Source organism: Lissotriton helveticus, chromosome 2_1 (genome assembly GCF_964261635.1).
Source record: "Lissotriton helveticus chromosome 2_1, aLisHel1.1, whole genome shotgun sequence".
Classification (NCBI taxonomy): domain Eukaryota; kingdom Metazoa; phylum Chordata; class Amphibia; order Caudata; family Salamandridae; genus Lissotriton; species Lissotriton helveticus.
In genome coordinates, this window is record NC_136059.1 from 1,869,971,342 (window position 1) to 1,869,989,615 (window position 18,274).

The 18,274-nt window shown below is 41.4% G+C and overlaps 2 protein-coding genes across 3 annotated transcripts in view; one reads left to right on the forward strand and one right to left on the reverse strand.

The window, feature by feature from the left end:
• The window catches only part of LOC144818908 (uncharacterized), a 322,331-nt gene extending 317,184 nt beyond the window's left edge, over nt 1-5,147 (forward strand). Inside the window, exons 9-10 of the mRNA XM_078676776.1 lie at nt 3,047-3,223; nt 4,589-5,147. Coding sequence (XP_078532902.1) covers nt 3,047-3,223; nt 4,589-4,593 — 182 coding nt within the window. The 3' untranslated portion in view covers nt 4,594-5,147. The remainder of the gene's footprint in view (nt 1-3,046; nt 3,224-4,588) is intronic.
• A 384-nt stretch (nt 5,148-5,531) lies between these two features.
• Nucleotides 5,532-18,274, reverse strand: part of UGT8 (UDP glycosyltransferase 8) — a 306,771-nt gene continuing 294,028 nt past the window's right edge. For both annotated transcript variants that reach the window (XM_078676775.1, XM_078676774.1), the window contains exon 6: nt 5,532-7,807. In XM_078676775.1, the coding sequence (XP_078532901.1) occupies nt 7,444-7,807 (364 nt within the window). In that variant the 3' untranslated portion in view covers nt 5,532-7,443. The remainder of the gene's footprint in view (nt 7,808-18,274) is intronic.

Genomic DNA, 18,274 nt, shown 5'->3' on the forward strand with positions numbered 1-18,274 from the left:
TTTCTGAATTCCACGTCAGGAATTTTATAAGCTGATCAATTATGAGTCTTAGGATGCAAGTAAATAGCAATGCCAACTGCATATAACATGGAACCCATTACAGCCCCGCTAAACATAGCAGACAGATTTCGACAATACTATTCAGCATTGTATGCCTCTAGAACTGGAGATATGGATGCAAAGATTTTAGAGCATATTACACTCATATTACACTCCTGTGGCTGACGAACACTCACATGGAATATCTCATGCGCCCGTTAGAAAAAGAAGAAATATTGGCTGCATTGTCTGGAATGCAAGCTGGTAGCACCGCAGGCGCCGATGGGCTAACGGTGTCCTTTTATAAAGAGTTTAAGGATTTACTCGTACCACATCTTCACACCCTGTTTGAAGAGATCTACGAAAGTGGGCAACTACCTCCATCTATGAGGGAGGCTCTGATAATTGCCATTTTAAAACTAGATAAACCGCCCTCAGAGTGTGCATCGTATCGCCCCATCTCGCTGTTGAATGTCGATACAAAACTGTATGCTAATGTATTGGCAAATCGCCTCACCCCACTTGTTCCATTGCTGGTTGCACCGGAACAGGCCTGCTTCGTTCCTTGTATGAACTTGACATACAATTTCCGAACAGTATTCAGGGCAATCCAACATATCAAACCAGAAGTGCAGGCAGTGGCTGTGTTCCTGGATATGGACAAGGCAATCAACTCAGTTGAATGGGCCTACAGGGGGCATGACTTAACGCGCATAGGCCTGGGGGGATATTTCTGCAAATGCTGGGAGTATTGTACAAAAATCCGGTTGCCAGAATAAAAATAGGAGACATGGTCACAGATACCATACATATATCTAGGGGGATGAGGCAGGGATGCCCGCTCTCCTCACTCCTTTATGCGCTGACTGCAGAACCGCTGGTCTGCACAATGAGGGAAAACCACAGATACAGAGGTTTCCGCTTCCTGGGGGATGAATTAGTGATATCAACATACGCAGATGATACGCTGATTTACATATGGGACCCAGAACAAATCGGTCTCCTGTCCTTTGGGAGGTGGTTCAGTTTGGTGCATTGGCTGGTCTCAAGGTCAACAGGTCCAAATCAATCATATTCCCACTCACTACCGCCACAGTGCTGTTTACCCCGTAGTTCCCTTTGCAGTTGGCCACAGACCCGGTAAGATACCTTGGCGTCAAAGTACACACAGATTTAGAAGTAGTGTTCCGTGAAAACTATGGCATTGCAGTCAGTAAGCTGGAGGATGATGTGGAGCACTGGCTCAAACTGCCACTCTCGCTATTGGGTAGGCTCGCCATTATGAAGATGGTGGTACTACCTTGGTTTTTGGTTCCGTTTGCTAACATCCCGATGGTTCTCCCATGTTCTTTTTTCTGCACTCTCACACCGCTCCTGCTCTGGCTGGCCTGGGCTGGCAAACATGCCAGGATACTATGGGACATCCTAACGTTGCCTTACTGGATGGCTGGCCTTTGGTCGCAAGAACTGAATTTGTACTATAGGGTTGCACAATGCTTACACACTCATTTTTGGATACATGGCCTGCAGATGCACCTCACCTCCAGATTGAAAAAGTTGTTGCAGCGCTGCTTCCTATGCCGGCTCTCTTATTTAAACCCCCGAATCGTAGAACTGGGACACTTGATTCAATTGATTTGACCATGCACGCTAGACACTACCTTCCTAAGTTGCAGGCTGGAGTCATATTATACTCTCCGCTGTCTCCTCTGGAGTGGTGTCGTTGGCTTTCAGCATGCACAGACAGAGGGGTAACTTCGGGCACTGAGTGATATCAATATTACTAAGATTGGGGATTTGTTTGGGGAGTGTGTGGCTAAGAAGTGGGAAGATGTGATTAAACAGGGCCAGCATGCTACATTACTACACAGATTCAATTTTCATAGAATGAGGCACTCGCTAAGGGAAATACTTGGGAATGATTTTGCGGAGCCACCCGATGTTGCTCCACTCACTGCCATGATAAAAAGAGAACTGCCCGGGTGGATGCCAGGTTATACAAATCGGCACAGGAATACCGGGCCAACCATCATACTAAAGATTGTCTGGCAGACTTGGGGAGGGATATTGATGATGGAATGTGGAGGTACTGTTGTGAAAGTACGAAACTCATACCATTAAATGGCAGGTACAGATGAATTCACTTTACATTTCTGAATAGAATATACTACACCCCTGAAAGATTACATAGGTATGGACTGAGGGAGACTGCTGACTGCGAAAGGTGTGGTGCCACTTCGGCTGATTTCTATCATTTGGCATGGTTGTGCCCGGGGATTGCTCATTTCTGGGCTGCAATATTCAAGACTTTGGGGCAAATCGTAAAAGTGCAACTCCCTCCAGATCCTGCACTAGCGCTGCTGGGATACTCTAAACATTTACCTAAATCAGTCAGACGTTTAATAGACATGGGGTTGCTCATGGCGAGGCGTAGGGTGGCTATATGCTGGTCTCTTGGCCCGACCCCTACCATGACAGTTGGTCGAGAGTCATGGTATACTGCTCCATGCAGACGGAAAATTATAGTGAACCCCTCCCACCACACAATCGCCCCAAGAACTTCTGGGAGCTATATATAATTTATAGGGCTGCCAAAGAAAATGAAGAAGGCAATAGTGTCCCCCCTGTTTTGAATTAACATTAATGGAGTCGACTGGTCGGGAAACGTCAGTTAAAATAGTCTCTCAGGTCTGCTTCCAGGGCTCCATAACTGTACAACTCTTGTGTGTCATGTTGGAATCAGCTTGGCTGTAACGGATGACTGGGAAGGACCTTCAGTCTCGCATTATCCTATATGTTATACATTTGCTCCTGTATTGTAACTCTCTGAAGTAAGAAGTGTGCGATGTGTTGCAAACAACGATAACTATGTTTTTCGGCTTATTGAGAAATATCTCTGTTGTCTTTGCTCGCTATCTTTGAACTCTGATGTACTGTACGAAAGTTCTAAATAAAAACATAAATAAAATAAATCAAAAAAATGCATATAACATTCCAATCCCATTAGACTTTCAGGTCTTTTTCTACGGTGCTGACAAAGATGCAAGTGGACATTTAACCTACGCAGAACTGGTGAAGGTCCTTGGTGAAGATGCTCCAGAGGAGGATGCTCTGCAGATTTTTGATGGAGATAACAACCAGATGTATTCTTACCTTGAGCTGCTGAACACCTTCGAACTCTCAGGTACACTTGAGTGGGTAACTAGACTCCAGTCTTAACAAAGGATATGCATATTAACTATCTTACAATTGTGACTATGTTGGAATGTTTACCAATACATATTGGGGGAGAATTTAAAAAAAGTCATGCAATGCAATGCAGCCCTCCGTGAGGCTGGGCTGCGTTGCAGGACAGCGCCATATCTTCAGAGATATGGTTCTCCTCCCCTTTCCCTTGCACTATAGCTGATTTTAGCGGCTGTGTGCCATGCATACACCTTAGCGGCGTAGCGCTAGGGTGTGTGCATGAGTGTAGCATAGGTTATGTACAGTAAGGGTACCCTTCCTGTATAAAATACTATGCAATGCACGATGCAAAGCTTCTCCCACTTTGCATACATGCCGCGCAGTGCAACATGCATGAAAATTCGGAAAAGCACGGAGAAATGAAAGCATTTCTCCTGTTATCACCTCCTTTGAAGGGACGTTAACTTTTGGCTCAAAAACCATGTTTACAAATCTATGTAAATACAGTTTTGCATCAAAAGGCATGGGTGCCCCTTGGCCCAAAGTAACACAAAGCAGTGCTTTTCGCTACTTTGAGGGTGCTTTCCAGCACAAAACTTGTTTTGTGCTGGAAAGAAAATAGCAAAATAAAAACAATCTATGCTAGTTAGCGTTACTTTTGTGACGCTAAACCTGCGCAACAGGTTTTTAAATCTCCCACTTAGTCTTTCATAATTACTGCTATTTACAAGTAACTTCTATTTCAGTCAAATAAGAACTCTTATACAGTGACAGAATGACTAATTGCTTTTAAGAGAAAATTTTCGAATCTTCATTTTTTTAAATATTCTGCTACATCAATATAATGGAACTGATTCACAGAACTAACTTAAGACAAAATCCTAAACGTACTACCTTTTTGTGTTCACAGAAGGCACTTACTCCTTTTGGTATTCACAGAAGGCACTTACTCAATGAGTAAGTGCCTTCTGTGAATACTAAAATGGTAGTAAGTTTACGTTTTTGTCTTAAGTTAGTTCTGTGAATCGGGCCCAATGTATTTAAGCCACAATTATGGCAGAAATGTAAGTATTCAATGTTGAACACACCTAGCTGGGAAACTGCTTTGCGTTCAGAAAGTTTAATTTTAGAATTGACACATTGAACATTAAAAAGTCTGGGTACTGAAAGATCTTAGGCAGAAGGTAGATTGAAATATGCAAATTAGCTTATAATTATAAATTTCAGATGTACTTCACTGATCTTAAAAGTAGCATAGGATATCCTGCAGCCAATTCACAGAGATGATTGCAAATGTATTATTTTCTGATGGTTTCTCTTAAGTAAGTACACTTACTTACAATATGTTACCTCCTTATTTCAGATTAACCACTGGACCACGATGTGCTGAAAGATGGAACACCTAATCGTACAGACATTTATATATTGTCACATTGACAATCTTTCCCAATTCTCCTTTAATCATTCCCTTAGATACATGATGATTGGGTAACTAAATAGTTCTTACCAGCTTGGTGGTGGATTTTCTTTAAGTACTTATCTTCAACTGAGATAAACACATAGTTGTGCATACACCCGGTCGGCAAATGTGTGAAAATATAACTGTTTGTTTATTAGCCATGGGATATAGTAAATGTGATGTAAATAGATCTTCTAAATGTAGTCCTCAGTTCAAAATTTCCCACATGAATCCATGCCGGCGAGCAAATTAAAGGTCCAAACATTTGATGCAATATGAGTGTCCACTCACCCCCAGTTCTGCCTTCCTGATTAAACCATGAATAATGCAAGAGTCATGCGCCCGGCCTGAAACTGTATAGCAAACATTTCAATAAGAAGTCATCTGGGTAAGAGTTGTTTCTGTCTCGTGCCCTGGAACTTGAGCTGCCTCTACATATTAATAAATAATGTCTTCGTGAGAATTTTGTGTGTCTCTTTTTGAAGGCTGACATCAAACTGCACTGGGCCAAAGCAACATTACATGTCTTAATTTAAATGCACTAGAGTTATTTACATGTGTTTACTACTACATTATGTGCAGATAATGCAATTCACAGTAATTACATCGAAGGTTTCAACATATTGCAACAACTGGAGAAGATGGAGATGCATTCATGTCATCCCCAGTGGGCTTCTCTTAACCATGTTCATAACAATATCAAATAATGCCTCAAATACTTAACAGAAATGTAAGTGCCTCATTTATGTGCTTTATATGGATAGGTAAATGAGTTTGTACATAAAGGCAAGCCTGGCGTATGGACAAAATCACTGTGAAGAAACCACAGGACTAAGACACTATGTTGTGCGTTTGCTTTAGTATTTTTAATAACATTTGTACAGAGATGTATATGTATATTTGTGTGTGTTCACATAACACACACACACACTCACACATACATTTATACAGCCAGCACTGACAAAAAAAACCATCCAGGTCAGTTAGAATATTTCCAATTACAATATTACTCCACTGACTGCAAGTTGTATACCTCGTTATTCATCATAGTGTAGAATAAATCTTACATAATCATGCAATCAGTGCGTCCACCACCCGATTTCTCCTGCTCAATTAAACCTAAACAGCTTCATACACTCTGAGGCTGTTCACAATCCCACCGTTCATTGCCAAGGTTCCTTCACTTGCCTATGCAAATGAGTAATGTGGTAAAATATTTGTATTTGACATAAATAGGCCTATGGAGATATTCTTCAAGTATTGAGGACACAGTACTACTTCAGATTTGCTACCTTATAGACCTAATATTATTGCCTACTGCAAGTGAACCAAAGCTCCTGGTGGGAAGGTAATGAAATGTTGAGTCACTACATTTACGCATATTATTTTGCTGCATACTGTACACAACACTTAATCTTAGTTTTACTACGTAAAAAATCACTTGAGTCACAAATTGGTGTAACCTTATCAGTGAGGTGTGGGAATTTTTTGAACTCAACAAAAATAAAGTTGCTTTTACACGCCCAACATGTGTAGAGCAAATTCCAAGTAAACAGGATTAGAAAAGTAAGAACAATATTGTTGCCAAACGTGTTCGGCAGCCAGGTATGGTGTTGATGCCAAGTAGTTTATCTAGTTAAACTGAAAGAGCATGACATTCTGGACATTTATGAGCTCCATCCCTTAATCTGCAAAATCATTCTTCTCAGTCATTCTGCCTACTATGATTTGGGGATCATCTAACCACATACTGTGCTACTACATACAACGCCTAGAAAAGAGCCACATTTAAAGAATTAAATGTTGGCCGCTATGTTAAGTAGGTAAATGGCCGAAACAAATGCAGGAAATATCACAATAAAAACGTAATTGTTGGATTGCAGCATTGGTACCATTCTATTTCCATAAAACCTATTGCCATCTTGATTCTACAGTACCATTCTCACACTGAGAAAGAGTTTGTTAAACTTCGGCTCCAAGACGGCAAGGCATCTTAAATATTAAATAGGGCTGTAAGAACCCGGCAACTTTTAGTTGTCCTGTCATTTTCAAACTTGTGCATAGATTGACTGGCATGTCCCTCAGTGATTTGAAAGTTTCACAAATTGTGTCTAATGGTGTTGCCTATCTACATGGAAGAAGTAAATATTACAAATGTGTCTTTGCGTTTGCTGTTTAAAAATATCAGCAGCAAACAATAGAAAAGCTTTTATTAGTTATGAAAAAGTGTTGTTTCTTAAAGTAGAAAATGTTTTCTTCAGTGCTCTGTTTCAACAAACCTATATGTTTGTGGAATATCCTTTTGAGGCATATTTCTTTTTGTCCAATGTACCAAAAAACTTGTACATTGAAACTTGTTTTTAGATTTTTTACAGCACCTGGATGTTTTTTTACGTCTCTTTACTAAAATACGCATAGATGTATATAAAATAATTTACAAACTGTGATCCTTCTGAGCGACATAATAGGTCCAATTGAAACATTCACGATGCAGACACTTGAGGTGTTCTCTAATGATTTTAAAGGAATAAAGCTTCTTGAAAAATAACATTTCTTTTCGGTAAAAGAAGCACATTTCAAAAGCATGTCAACTTTGTAGTTTTTAGAACAGTTTCAGTAGTTTTTTTTAGGTATTTCATCTTAGAATTAAAGGTTAGGGGAGTGTTAAGAATTGTTAACTGGGATATTACATTAAATAGTTGAGCAACACAATTAAATTAATTATCTAATCTGGTCCCGTACTGTTATTGTATGTTGGCTCATTTCACCTTTTTCTCATGTTTAATATGGCCGTTTCGTTTGTGCTTGCCATTCGCTATCCCATTGTGGCAATGTCCATTAAGGTTGCTCGGGTCTGTTACAGACCACATATTTCTGCTCTTCTTGTGGAAGTATTTTACTATCCTGGATAAAACAAAGCATACAAAGAATGTACCAATGACAAAAATCATAGCAATGTCTAGTAAGAAGTATTGGTAGAAGGAAATGTCAGAAATAGCAGCACGTAGGTGTTCTGCACCATTGTGGCGGAGTATATAGTTGATCCAATAGATGGTACGACTCGTAGGATGGCCAGGCTGATCTTTGTGAATTTCGGAAAGCTTCTGGGCCTGTTGTCTATAACTATGAAATAGAAAAGGAGAAGAAAAAGTACATGTCACTGACAAAGAATAATTATATATCCAGAGGATTGTCATGCAACTCAGCGTGTATGTTATAATGAGTTGTTGTACCAATTGTTTTTAACACATACAATCAGTTCTTTCAATATACAAACTTAAGTGCATAAGTAAATTCAACTCAACTTTAATGTTGCATGATAAATTGTAAATGTATTATTTTATTGCTAAGCTTGTTGAAAACAAAAGACCTACAGAAGTTACATTAAGGCTTGGTTCAGGGTGCTGCACAATAATAGGAATTGAACATTTGGGAGAGGCATTTTTGAGTAGGATATTTCAAGAGGACAGCAGCAGTTACATCAAATGTAAATAAAATATTAGATAGATATTCTTAATTTACAATATGAATGTGAGGTCAACCAACTGAGATTTATAGATACAACAAGACTCTTTGGCATATATTTACTAATTGTGGCGCAGGCATTTTAGTGGAGCTGACAATTTTGTGCTGTGCCTGCTTTTATAATGTTAAGTAAATCATAGCAACTCTTTGTACAATCTGAACACCCGTCAAAACCTTAGTAAATAATCACAATGGTATTAAAAATGTTGTATAAAGGGACAATTTTATTGATTCTTTTGGTTAAAGCATTTCTTAGAAAAAAGAAGAGGATGCTCTTAAGATGTTGCAGGAAACTTTCATGGTGAAGGTGGCATGCTAGCTTTCTTACTGAAAAAGGCATCATGGGCTATAATTGCAAATAGCCTATCCATTATAAAGAGGGAAGCCATGAACAGATTTAAATATTAGAACAAGGAACTAGTAGGCAGTGTGCCCAAAATGTTGAATTCCTATTGAGGATTCTAGGAGATGAGTCTTGGAATATTTAAATGGCTGCATCTCTGATGTAAGGACTTTATGAGGTGGTAGAAAGAGCAGTGAAGGGGCCAAGAAGGGAGCTGTAGCACACCTGGAAGTTATTGTAATTGTTAGCAATCATTTGTAGAGCGCTCGTTCACCGGTTGGTTTCTTGGCGCCAAAAAGGCCAGTGAACCGCGATTCCGAGGCAGATCATTTGTAAGCAAGTGTGAATAACCATGTCTTGAGAGATTTCCTAAAATTGAGCAGGTTTGTTCTAAGTCTAATTTGAGCACTGGGCCATTAATCTGGGTCTTGCCAGAGTGTAAGAGGATGAATTGGTCAGACTCTGAAGATGCTAAGAAGATGGTTATGGGCAACACTAGATTTTTTGAAGCAATAAAGATGTATATCCTCAGATTGCTAATGGGGAATAAGATTATACATGTGATGGTAGGAGTTGGTCAGAGAAATGAGGGTCAGGGTTGAGGCGGGAGGAGAGAAAGATTTAATTTAATTGATTCGTGCCTTTGTTGAGAAAATAGCGCTCAGTAGGGCAAGCAGACTCCTCTACTTTCTAGGAGATATCTTTGGTGTATACATGTGTATGTATGTAGAGCAGGGGATGTATGCATACTTGCGTAGGTGCGTATATACGCAAATGTATTGCTAAAATATGTGTCTGAAAGTAGGAGAAATTGTAGTGTTGAGTGAAGGGGAAAGGTTATTTGAGGGCAGTGAGCAGTTTAGCGCAGCATGCTCTTTGCAGTTAATATGCATGTATGTTCATTCAGGTCCTCAATTGTGGAAGGTATTTATATTGCGAGAGGTAGAAGGGGGCCGTAATGTACAACGCAGTTACGTTTTTAAACATGCCTAATCAGTGAACGTGGGCAGCACACAATGGGTTGGAAGGAAAAAGTGTTTTTGACAGATGAAATCCAGGTACCAATAGATTAGGATGAAAATGTAAGTCTTATAAGTTTGAAGGACTTTGTGGATGGATGTGTGGAAGAAGTTGCTTTATTGGTCTCTTTGATACGGAAGTGATCCCTAGATAAGGGTCGAAATATTGGTGGGGATAATTAGAGGAAAAGAGGATAGGATTCATGTGTGAGTTTAGTGGAATTCAGTGGGCATGAAGCAGGTGTCGAGTAGGTGAAGACAGCATGTACACATAGCATGGAGACTTGTCTTAACTCATGGGAATTTTTCGGTTTTCCATGTTGACACTACTGAGGATAAAGAGGGAGTGGAGGTATAAGTGGTATTAAAAACTAGAAGAATGTTAAATACCACCTATGTCTAGTGGGGTAAATATCTGTTATAATTTTATATAGGCCACAGTAGCTATGTTGTACTATAGGTTTCAGGTGCATCCTTCCTACCAGTTAATTCTTTAAATGTTATATATTTGGGTGCAAAATTGGTACATTTAAAGTGTTCAAACTAGACAAATCTTTGTTTAATTATACCTGACAGTAGATTTGTTTGCATATGGAATGCTGCTTGTAAAGAAGATTCATCCCTCTTTGATATCTCTTGATATTCATGACTGAGGTGATCTTTCACTTAACATTTTATTTCACGTAGTAAGCTATTTTGTTAACATTAACCATGCATTCTTAAGAGCTCACACAGCACTGAAATTCTTAGACAAGTGAAGTTGCTCACTGTTAGTCATTGATGGACATGATAGTGGGCACTACTGTATCAGGCAAGTTTTTTTTTGTCAGACCCACACATTTGAGAAAAACAAGTGCGGAGCTAAATAGCTTTCACAAATTCAATACGTTTGGAATTTCTGTAGAATTATACTTTAGTGTGATGTGCTTATGTCTGGCACAGTAGAACAATTTCCACCCGGAATAACTAGAAGTGGAAATCAAAATGCACTTCTTGATGTAGCATGGTAACTTTGGTGCTGAAGTTGCAGTGTTGTCATTTTTATTAATGTAGTATTGTTTTGGTGTAATTTAAGTGTTGCAGTTGTAAGTGTAGGGCTGTAATTGCAGTGCAATTATTTTTTGTGCTGTGTGGTGTTTAGCCTTGCAGTCTCCTCGTGTGCCACTGTTATAGTGATATATTGGTGTATAGTTTTGGAGTCTTGCAGTATTTCATTTTTTGTAGCCGCGCTTGTAGTATTGTTGCTGTATGATAGTGTTTTGGTTGCCCTTGCAGTGTTGGCATTATACAGACAGCACTGTAGTTTTGTAGTGAAGTTTGTACATAGTGTGGTAATGTGGTTGTGTTGCTCTACTTGTTTTGACACTGTTGTTCTTTGTTCCAGTGCTGTAACTGTAATGCTGTAATGTTTTAGTGATATACTTGTAGAATTGTAATGTTGTAATGTTGCGGGTAATGTACAGATACTGAGAGGCAGTGTTGCTGATTATGTGCAGCTTTAAAATTGTCATGTTATTGATGAGATTGCACTCTGCATTGTAAATGAGATGCCATTTAAGATGTAGGTGTAGATTTTTTTATGAGCTGATGTTTCAGATGTGAAGTTATGTGGTTGTGGCTTTGTTGTAGATACCTTTGTGATGTTATAATTGTGCTGCTGTAGTGTTGTAGTGAGATTGCACATATCTGGATTTGTAGGTATTGAGTTCTAGTGTGAATGTAGTTATGCATTTGATTAGATATAGAGCTGTGCATTTACAGAGATATTATGTTATGTTATTTATGTTTGTAATGGGCACATTTCACACCAAGGGTGTTCCAGGTGCGAATAAAGCAAGGCTGGCTGGGAGGCCTAGTTGTAGGGAACATAAGATTAAAATTGTCAAGTTTTTAGCTATTCGCTAAAGTCCAGCAGGGAGCAGGTGGAGCAGATGGTTAATGGAAATTTGTTAGGGGCTGTGGGGACAAGAAGGGAAAAGAAGCAACTCCCAGATCTGGAATGGTATATACTTAGAATGTGGACTAACAAGAGAGAGGTGGAGGGAAGTTGTGTGAAAGTAGATTTTTGTGCTGAGGTAGGGGGACTTGGCATGTGAAGAGCTCTGTAAGTGTTTTAGAGGGGTTTAAAGGTTGACTACTTGTGAACGGAAAGCTAATGAAGGGTTTGCAGGTAGTTTGAGGCTCAGGCTTGGTGAGAAAGACTCAAATTATCCACATTCTGGGCCACTGTAGCTTCTTGAGGAGGTGGTCTTGGATGCCTGCTTATAAGGTGTTTCTGTAGTTTAATCTGCTAGTGATGAGGGCTTGGGTGACAGTTTTTTGGGAATTCAGTAGCAGCCACTTTAATATTTTCAGAGCATCTTAAGGATGCTGAGGCAGCAGGCCGACACTACTGTCATCTGGTAGACCAATGTGCACTGGCTGTCCAAGATGATGCCCAGATTCTTTGTGCATTGCATCAACTGAGAGGGAAGTGAAGGGGACAGAGATCCATCGGCCACCATGCATTAGACCGAATGGGTGTGTCCTGTACGAATAAGACTAGCTCTGTTTTATCGCTGTTGAGTCGGATGCAGTTGTTGTTCATCCACTCACCATCGTTGACATACAAAAGGAAATGTTGCTTGGTAGGGCTTATATGTCCATTGCTGACATTTGCTAGGTTAGCATGATCTTAGCTGCCATGAGGATGCTTTTGCGCACGACACTGCAAGCATATATTTCGCAAGACTCTGTTTGTGCCCCTTTCATATGAGAACTGTCTACCTTGCACGTTCTTTGCTGTGCTCTGAGGTTTAGTCTACACGCGATGTTCAAGATTAAACAACAATGCCCCTTGTTATTCTGTTCTGGTCAGTCCCTGGCATCTAGACATAACATGCTACACTCAGCGGCACTCCTATCGGGAACTTTAATATTGAAAGCGCAACATGTTTAGATAGTCTTGGAGAGACACCTTTTCGGATAGAAGAGTTGTGCTTGTCCTGCGATGTGAACATGGAAGCTAGGCCTTGAGGTATGGGGGTCTGCTGACAAAGCCTAGAGGTCTTCTTTTTTTATAATAAACTATCTCTTACCACGGAGAGGGTGGTTAGGTCGTTCAGCCCTTTTCCACTGCTTTTTATAACATGATATCCCCGTTTGTATTCTATGGTATTGTAACAATGCTGACTTTATTGTGTTTATGCATTTTGCTGCTAATATTGGCTCGCGTGCTGCACCATAGAGCGCGTTAGTTGAAATAAACATTTTAAACTTTACAGCGTCTCTGATTACTCGCATTATGGACCAGTATGAGTGAGTGAGCGAAAGAGTGTCTGGCTCCCGCGATTCCCAAGATAGAGTGACGTGTTCTGGGTTGTCTAATCATTGGTGGCTTCGCTGTAGATGGAGAACGAATGAGACACTATAGCTAGTCGGTTTGGGATTTTGGGTACTAATGTGGTAGGTTGGTCCACCACCTATTCACTGAGGCATAGTTCTGTATATGTGCAGAATCCCAGCAACAGTTGGCATGGTTATTTGCAGTGCACTCTGAAAGGAAGAGAATCAGCTGTGTGTCATCCACCTATGATATAGTGAATCGAAGGATCTGATAATGGCGCCATGTAAATATTGAAGAAGGTGGGGCTGAGGGAATAACAGGACCCTGTTGGACCCCACAGAGGATGTTGACAGGGCTGAATGAAAAGGGGGGGAGAAAAAATGACTAAGTGCGGTGGAGAGCCTAGAACCAGAGGAAGGCTGAGACACAGATGCCCATGTTGTGGCAGTGCGTCAAGAGGATTGCCTAGGATATTGTGTCAAATGCCTCAGGCACGTCCTGGAGGACCAAGCAATAGAGGCTCTCCTAGCAGGGATGACAGGTGTCATCTTTGGTTGCAATCAGAGCTTTTTCTGTACTGTTATGGGTTCTAAGGCCTGATTGAGAGGCATCAAGAAGGTTGTGGACCTCGAAATAATGGTTGATTGGCTTATTGGCCACTTTTTCAAGTGGTTTGGCCAGTTAGGAGAGGAGAGAGAAGGGTCTAGAGTTTGCCACAACTTTGGCGTAGGGTGAGGGTTTCTTAAGTAGGGGCTAGACCATGGCATATTTCCATTCCATGTGGTGGAAATCTGAGGAGAGAGAGAGAGACGAATTGAAAAGGGTGGTAAGGGTATTTCCTATGAGTTCACATCCTAGAAAAAAAATGGTGTTGACAGGAGTTGTTATTTGAGTGTGACTCAACTGATAGCATGTTTCTGGATACATCTTTGACCTGGAGTAGTGATAAATTGGACCAGGAAGGCTGGCAGGGCTACTGTAGGCTCAGCTGATGAGAGTCCTGGGAGGACTGAGGTTCAAAGTTTTATATAAGTTTGACTTTGTCATGCAAAGAGTTAGAAAGCTCAGAGCAGAGGCCAACGGCAGGGGTGTGTTGGGAGAAGACAAGAAGTGTGGATGCCTTCACAACAGTGAAAATGTCTTTTAAAGAGTTTTAATGCTCATGTAACGTGTGTTTATTCAATGTGTACAGTTGGCATGAGATGTGTGTCTTAGACACAAGGTGTTTGTTTAGGATTTAAAGAAGGTGTTCTGGACATACAACATTGTTCAGCAAAATGCTATGAGTGTACCCAAATGGTCCAGATACCTGAAATAAATAAAGTTTTACTTTTTTAAACCAGCATTTAAGTAATATAGGCTTGTTTGGAGACAATGTGGAGTATATCACTGGGCAGGGAGTGTGTGTCAGGGAGTATGGGCCAGAGGACAGGAAATAATTGTGGTAATGTTTGAGGTGAGTGTCAGAGGTGCAGGGGATAGCCAGATGCTACAGGAGGACCCTGGGCCCAAGTGCCAGAAAGGACGGGAAACATGCATGAAGAATGTCAAGAATTAGAAGCAGGAATTAGGGACCAGAGACCTTTGGGCAACTATTGGGGGGTTTAGTGAGAGTGTCAATATCACTGTATGCATGCTACTGGGCAGTGTGAGTGTTGGAAGTAATGGGTTAGGTGTTAGTTGAGATGAAGCAGGTAGCAAGGATTTGGGATGGCCATTATCGTAATATGTTAATGAGATGTGCAGAATAACTCTATGTTCCTTCCATAGACAGTATGCAAATTGAGAGCTTGGCAGGCAAGAACTACCTTGAGAATAGAAGTCTCAATTGCTCAGTTTCACTTGATCCTTTCACTGTTTTTATTGGGCATGAAGCATCATCAAGTGACAACAGTCTAGGTGGTGCATTTTGGAGGATCAGAACCATTTAGTCTCTAACGGAGTTGCATTGCAGGGGGTAATGGACGGCAATACGCTATCTGCAAGTGGCTGAGTAACGCAGAAATTGTACGCTGTTGTAGTTAATCTTCTTAACTGGGTTATAAGGACTCCTCCTTATGTGGACACTTACTCACTGTTGACACTTTTTTGTTATGCCTCGTGACTTTAGCTGTTTTGGGTGGGTGTGAGATCTAGCAAGCATCTGCTAGTGTTCCATTTGGTTTTAACCTATTTAATTCACTGAAGATTCCTCATATTCTCTTTAGTTGTTTTAACATATATCTTAATCTTGACTCAAAGTGTTGTCTCACTTTGTATAGGCTTGTTAAGATTTCAGGTCAAACAAGTCTCTAGAATAATACTCTCAGGGGAATCTTTATACTCTTGCTTTTAGTGTTTTCTCCATTTTCCAGATCATTTTCCAGATCACCCTAGAAAGTAATTTGCCATTGGCCAAGTATGGTCAGTGGATTCTACAAATTCAAGCAAAATGTTATTGCCATAATATTTAACAGTTAATTGTGTAACTTCAAAATATTAATCACGTTAAAAAATATTAGGCTCCACATGGTATGTAGTATGAAATGGCTGGCTTTCCTCGAAGCCCACAACAGGTGGCATTCCTACTAAAACTTGTGGTAACCAGATTCAACGTGAAAAAATGTGTGAGCTTGTCTAGCCCATGTATTTTTATCTCTTATCCTTGAACAGCCGAGCCTGTGCTTGAGAACTCAAACCCTACCTAAGCAGATGGAGCATGACTAAGAAAGAGACTTCATCTCAAAATCCAGCCATCAGGCAGTCATCAAGAATATATTCTTCCTGACAATATGAAAAAAAGCACTACGAGTTTCGGGTAGGCAGGTTTGAAGGGAAGGGACTGAGTGTGGCTTAATCTCCTAAATCTAGCACCTCCCACAGAGCCTGGCACAGTTCTGTGCCTTCTTCCACGGGAGGGCTGTCTGACTATTTTGCTATTCATTGTAAATAAGTCAGGTGCTTGGCTCTTTTGTTTTGTTTTTCCTTTTCCTTATACCCTCTTGGTCAAGTGCCTTTGTAAGTTTATGTTTGTACTTTGCTCCCTGTGAAGCTTGTTGAGGGCGTCCATTCAATTTGCAGGTTCTTGCTTCCACTGTCCCTTACTTTTGTGTAGGTTTGAAAAAGAAATGTTCTTAATGCACCCTACTTCTATGCCTAAAACCTTACCCCATCTTTTGTGCATCTACTTCCCCATTCAGTTCAAGCAGGTTTAGACAATAAAAAAAATGTGATGTTGGATTTTAGGTTTATTTTTTTTAGTACTGGAAACTGGCTTCCATTCTTGCCAGTTACTTTGAGCTTATTGTGGTGCATTGATACTCAGAACCATAAAATGGTTATTTGTGTCTCAAATACATTCATGAGTTCAGTATAAAAGACTTTAAGAACTTCTCTTCCATTAAGAATGGATATATCTGGGGCTTTATACAGTTTATTTGTTTCTTATGAAGGGTATTTATTTTAAGGTGCAGGGCAGTTTTTGTGTTTAATGATTTTATTTACATGTTGCCAAATCACAATTTCGAATTTGTACATTTAGAAAACTCATGCTGCAGTCGCAAAGCCTCAAATTTGACATTTAGAATCGTAAAGTTGCTTTGCACACCAGACCCTCAGTTGTTTTGTTTATTGTTGCTGGACTTTCAGGCTACTACTCAAGGAAGATTAAAAAATGTTTCTTATTGCCTCATTTAGGGCTATATGAAATTGCAAATAAGGGGATTTACCAGACATACATGGGTGGGGAGAAATGTGGCATGCCAACGTCATTGGTGATGTTTTGTACTTAAAATGAAACACTTCATTTCCTTCATGTGGCTCAGTATTCAGAATTCCGAGCTGCTCTGGAAGTCCCAATGAGGGCTCATTTGAAGCTTCACGCCCAGTCAGGGCTCCAGGAGGCCGGTCACATTCTTTGAAATGTATCCCTCTGTCACTCAGTGTATATGGAATGCATAGTGCTCTAGCAGCCCAAGGGTGAGAACCCCAGGGTCTGGGGCCTATGCGCCAGCCTGCTGTGTCTCAAAGTGTCTGAGATAGTGTCCAGCAGGCCTGAGGAGGCCTCCATTGCTTGGTCAGGTGAAAAAGCTGTGACAGGGCTCTATTTGAGAGCTCCACTTGGCCTTGGGGTGGAAGCTCCCATTCTGGACTCCGTTCTCCCGATTGCTGTGTCACAAATTGCCCGGAGCAGGGTCTTACATGCCTCATGATGGCTTCGTTGCATGGCCAGGTGAAGAAGCTCTGACTGGGCCCCAGGTCAGAACTCCAGCTAACCCGGGGCTAGAAGCCTCCTTCCCTGGGCTCCATTCCCCAGACCGATCTGTCACAAACGGCCAGGGACAGGGTCCTGCAGGCCTGGTAAAGTCTCAGTTGTCTGGGGTCACTACTTGTCTGGTTAGGAAGCTGTGACCGGGCCCCTGGTCAGAGTTTCAGCTAGCCCCGATAGTAAGCCCCCAACCCTGGGCTCCATTCACCAGCCCGCTGTGTCACTTGGAGCCCACAATGGGGTAGTGCAGGCCAAGGAAGACCTTACCTGCCTGAGTTTGGAAGCTCTGTCCAGGTACCAATTTACAGCTCTGCATACCTGGGAATGGAAGCTCCTGACCCTGGACTCCCTTCCGCAGCCTGCCATGCCGCAAATTACTCCAGACGGGGGCCTGTGGGAGTGGCCAGGGGATGTCTCCACTACTTGTCCAGGTTAAGAATCTCAGACCGGGCTCCGGGTCACAGATCCAGCTGGCCCGGGGTGGGGGGCTCTGGCCTGTGCTCCATTCTCTAGCAGAACTTTCTTCCTTGGCCGGATGAAAAAGTTCTGACTCGATCTACATCAGAGCTCCATAACACCTCCCACACCCCATGCCTGAGGACCAACTCGGCACTGAAAACCTGGCTTGGGAGCCCCTGACCCTTCCAAGGGTAAGCAAAAACTGATTTATAAGATATGCTATGACCAGATGGCCATCTTTACAGCCCAAACCTTTTGTCACTTTTAGCCTAGCCATATGGTCATGCATGCAATAGGGCATGTGAGATTGCCAGGCTGCCATGGAAGCCCAGATATCGGCTCATTTTCCTCTTAAAGCCCAGCCAGGGTTCCAGGCGGTCCAACACATTTATTTGAGTGTCTCACAAGAATGGCGGATAGCCATCCTCCAGATTAATAAGGACAAGGTGCTATGGACCTCATTGCTATCTTTTTGTTCTTCCTGTGTGCCTCAGGGGTCCTGCAGATCTAAAATGGCCATATGATGTTAAATACGGCGCTTTCCTGCCCTTTCCCTTTCACGCTGGGCAGAGCAGCAAGGTGGCTTGCTGCGTTGCTCTATGTGAAAGTATGATAAACCGCCCCTCAGGCAGTTTAAAGGTGGACTGCTTGCCCAGCCTCAGCTGTTGTTTCA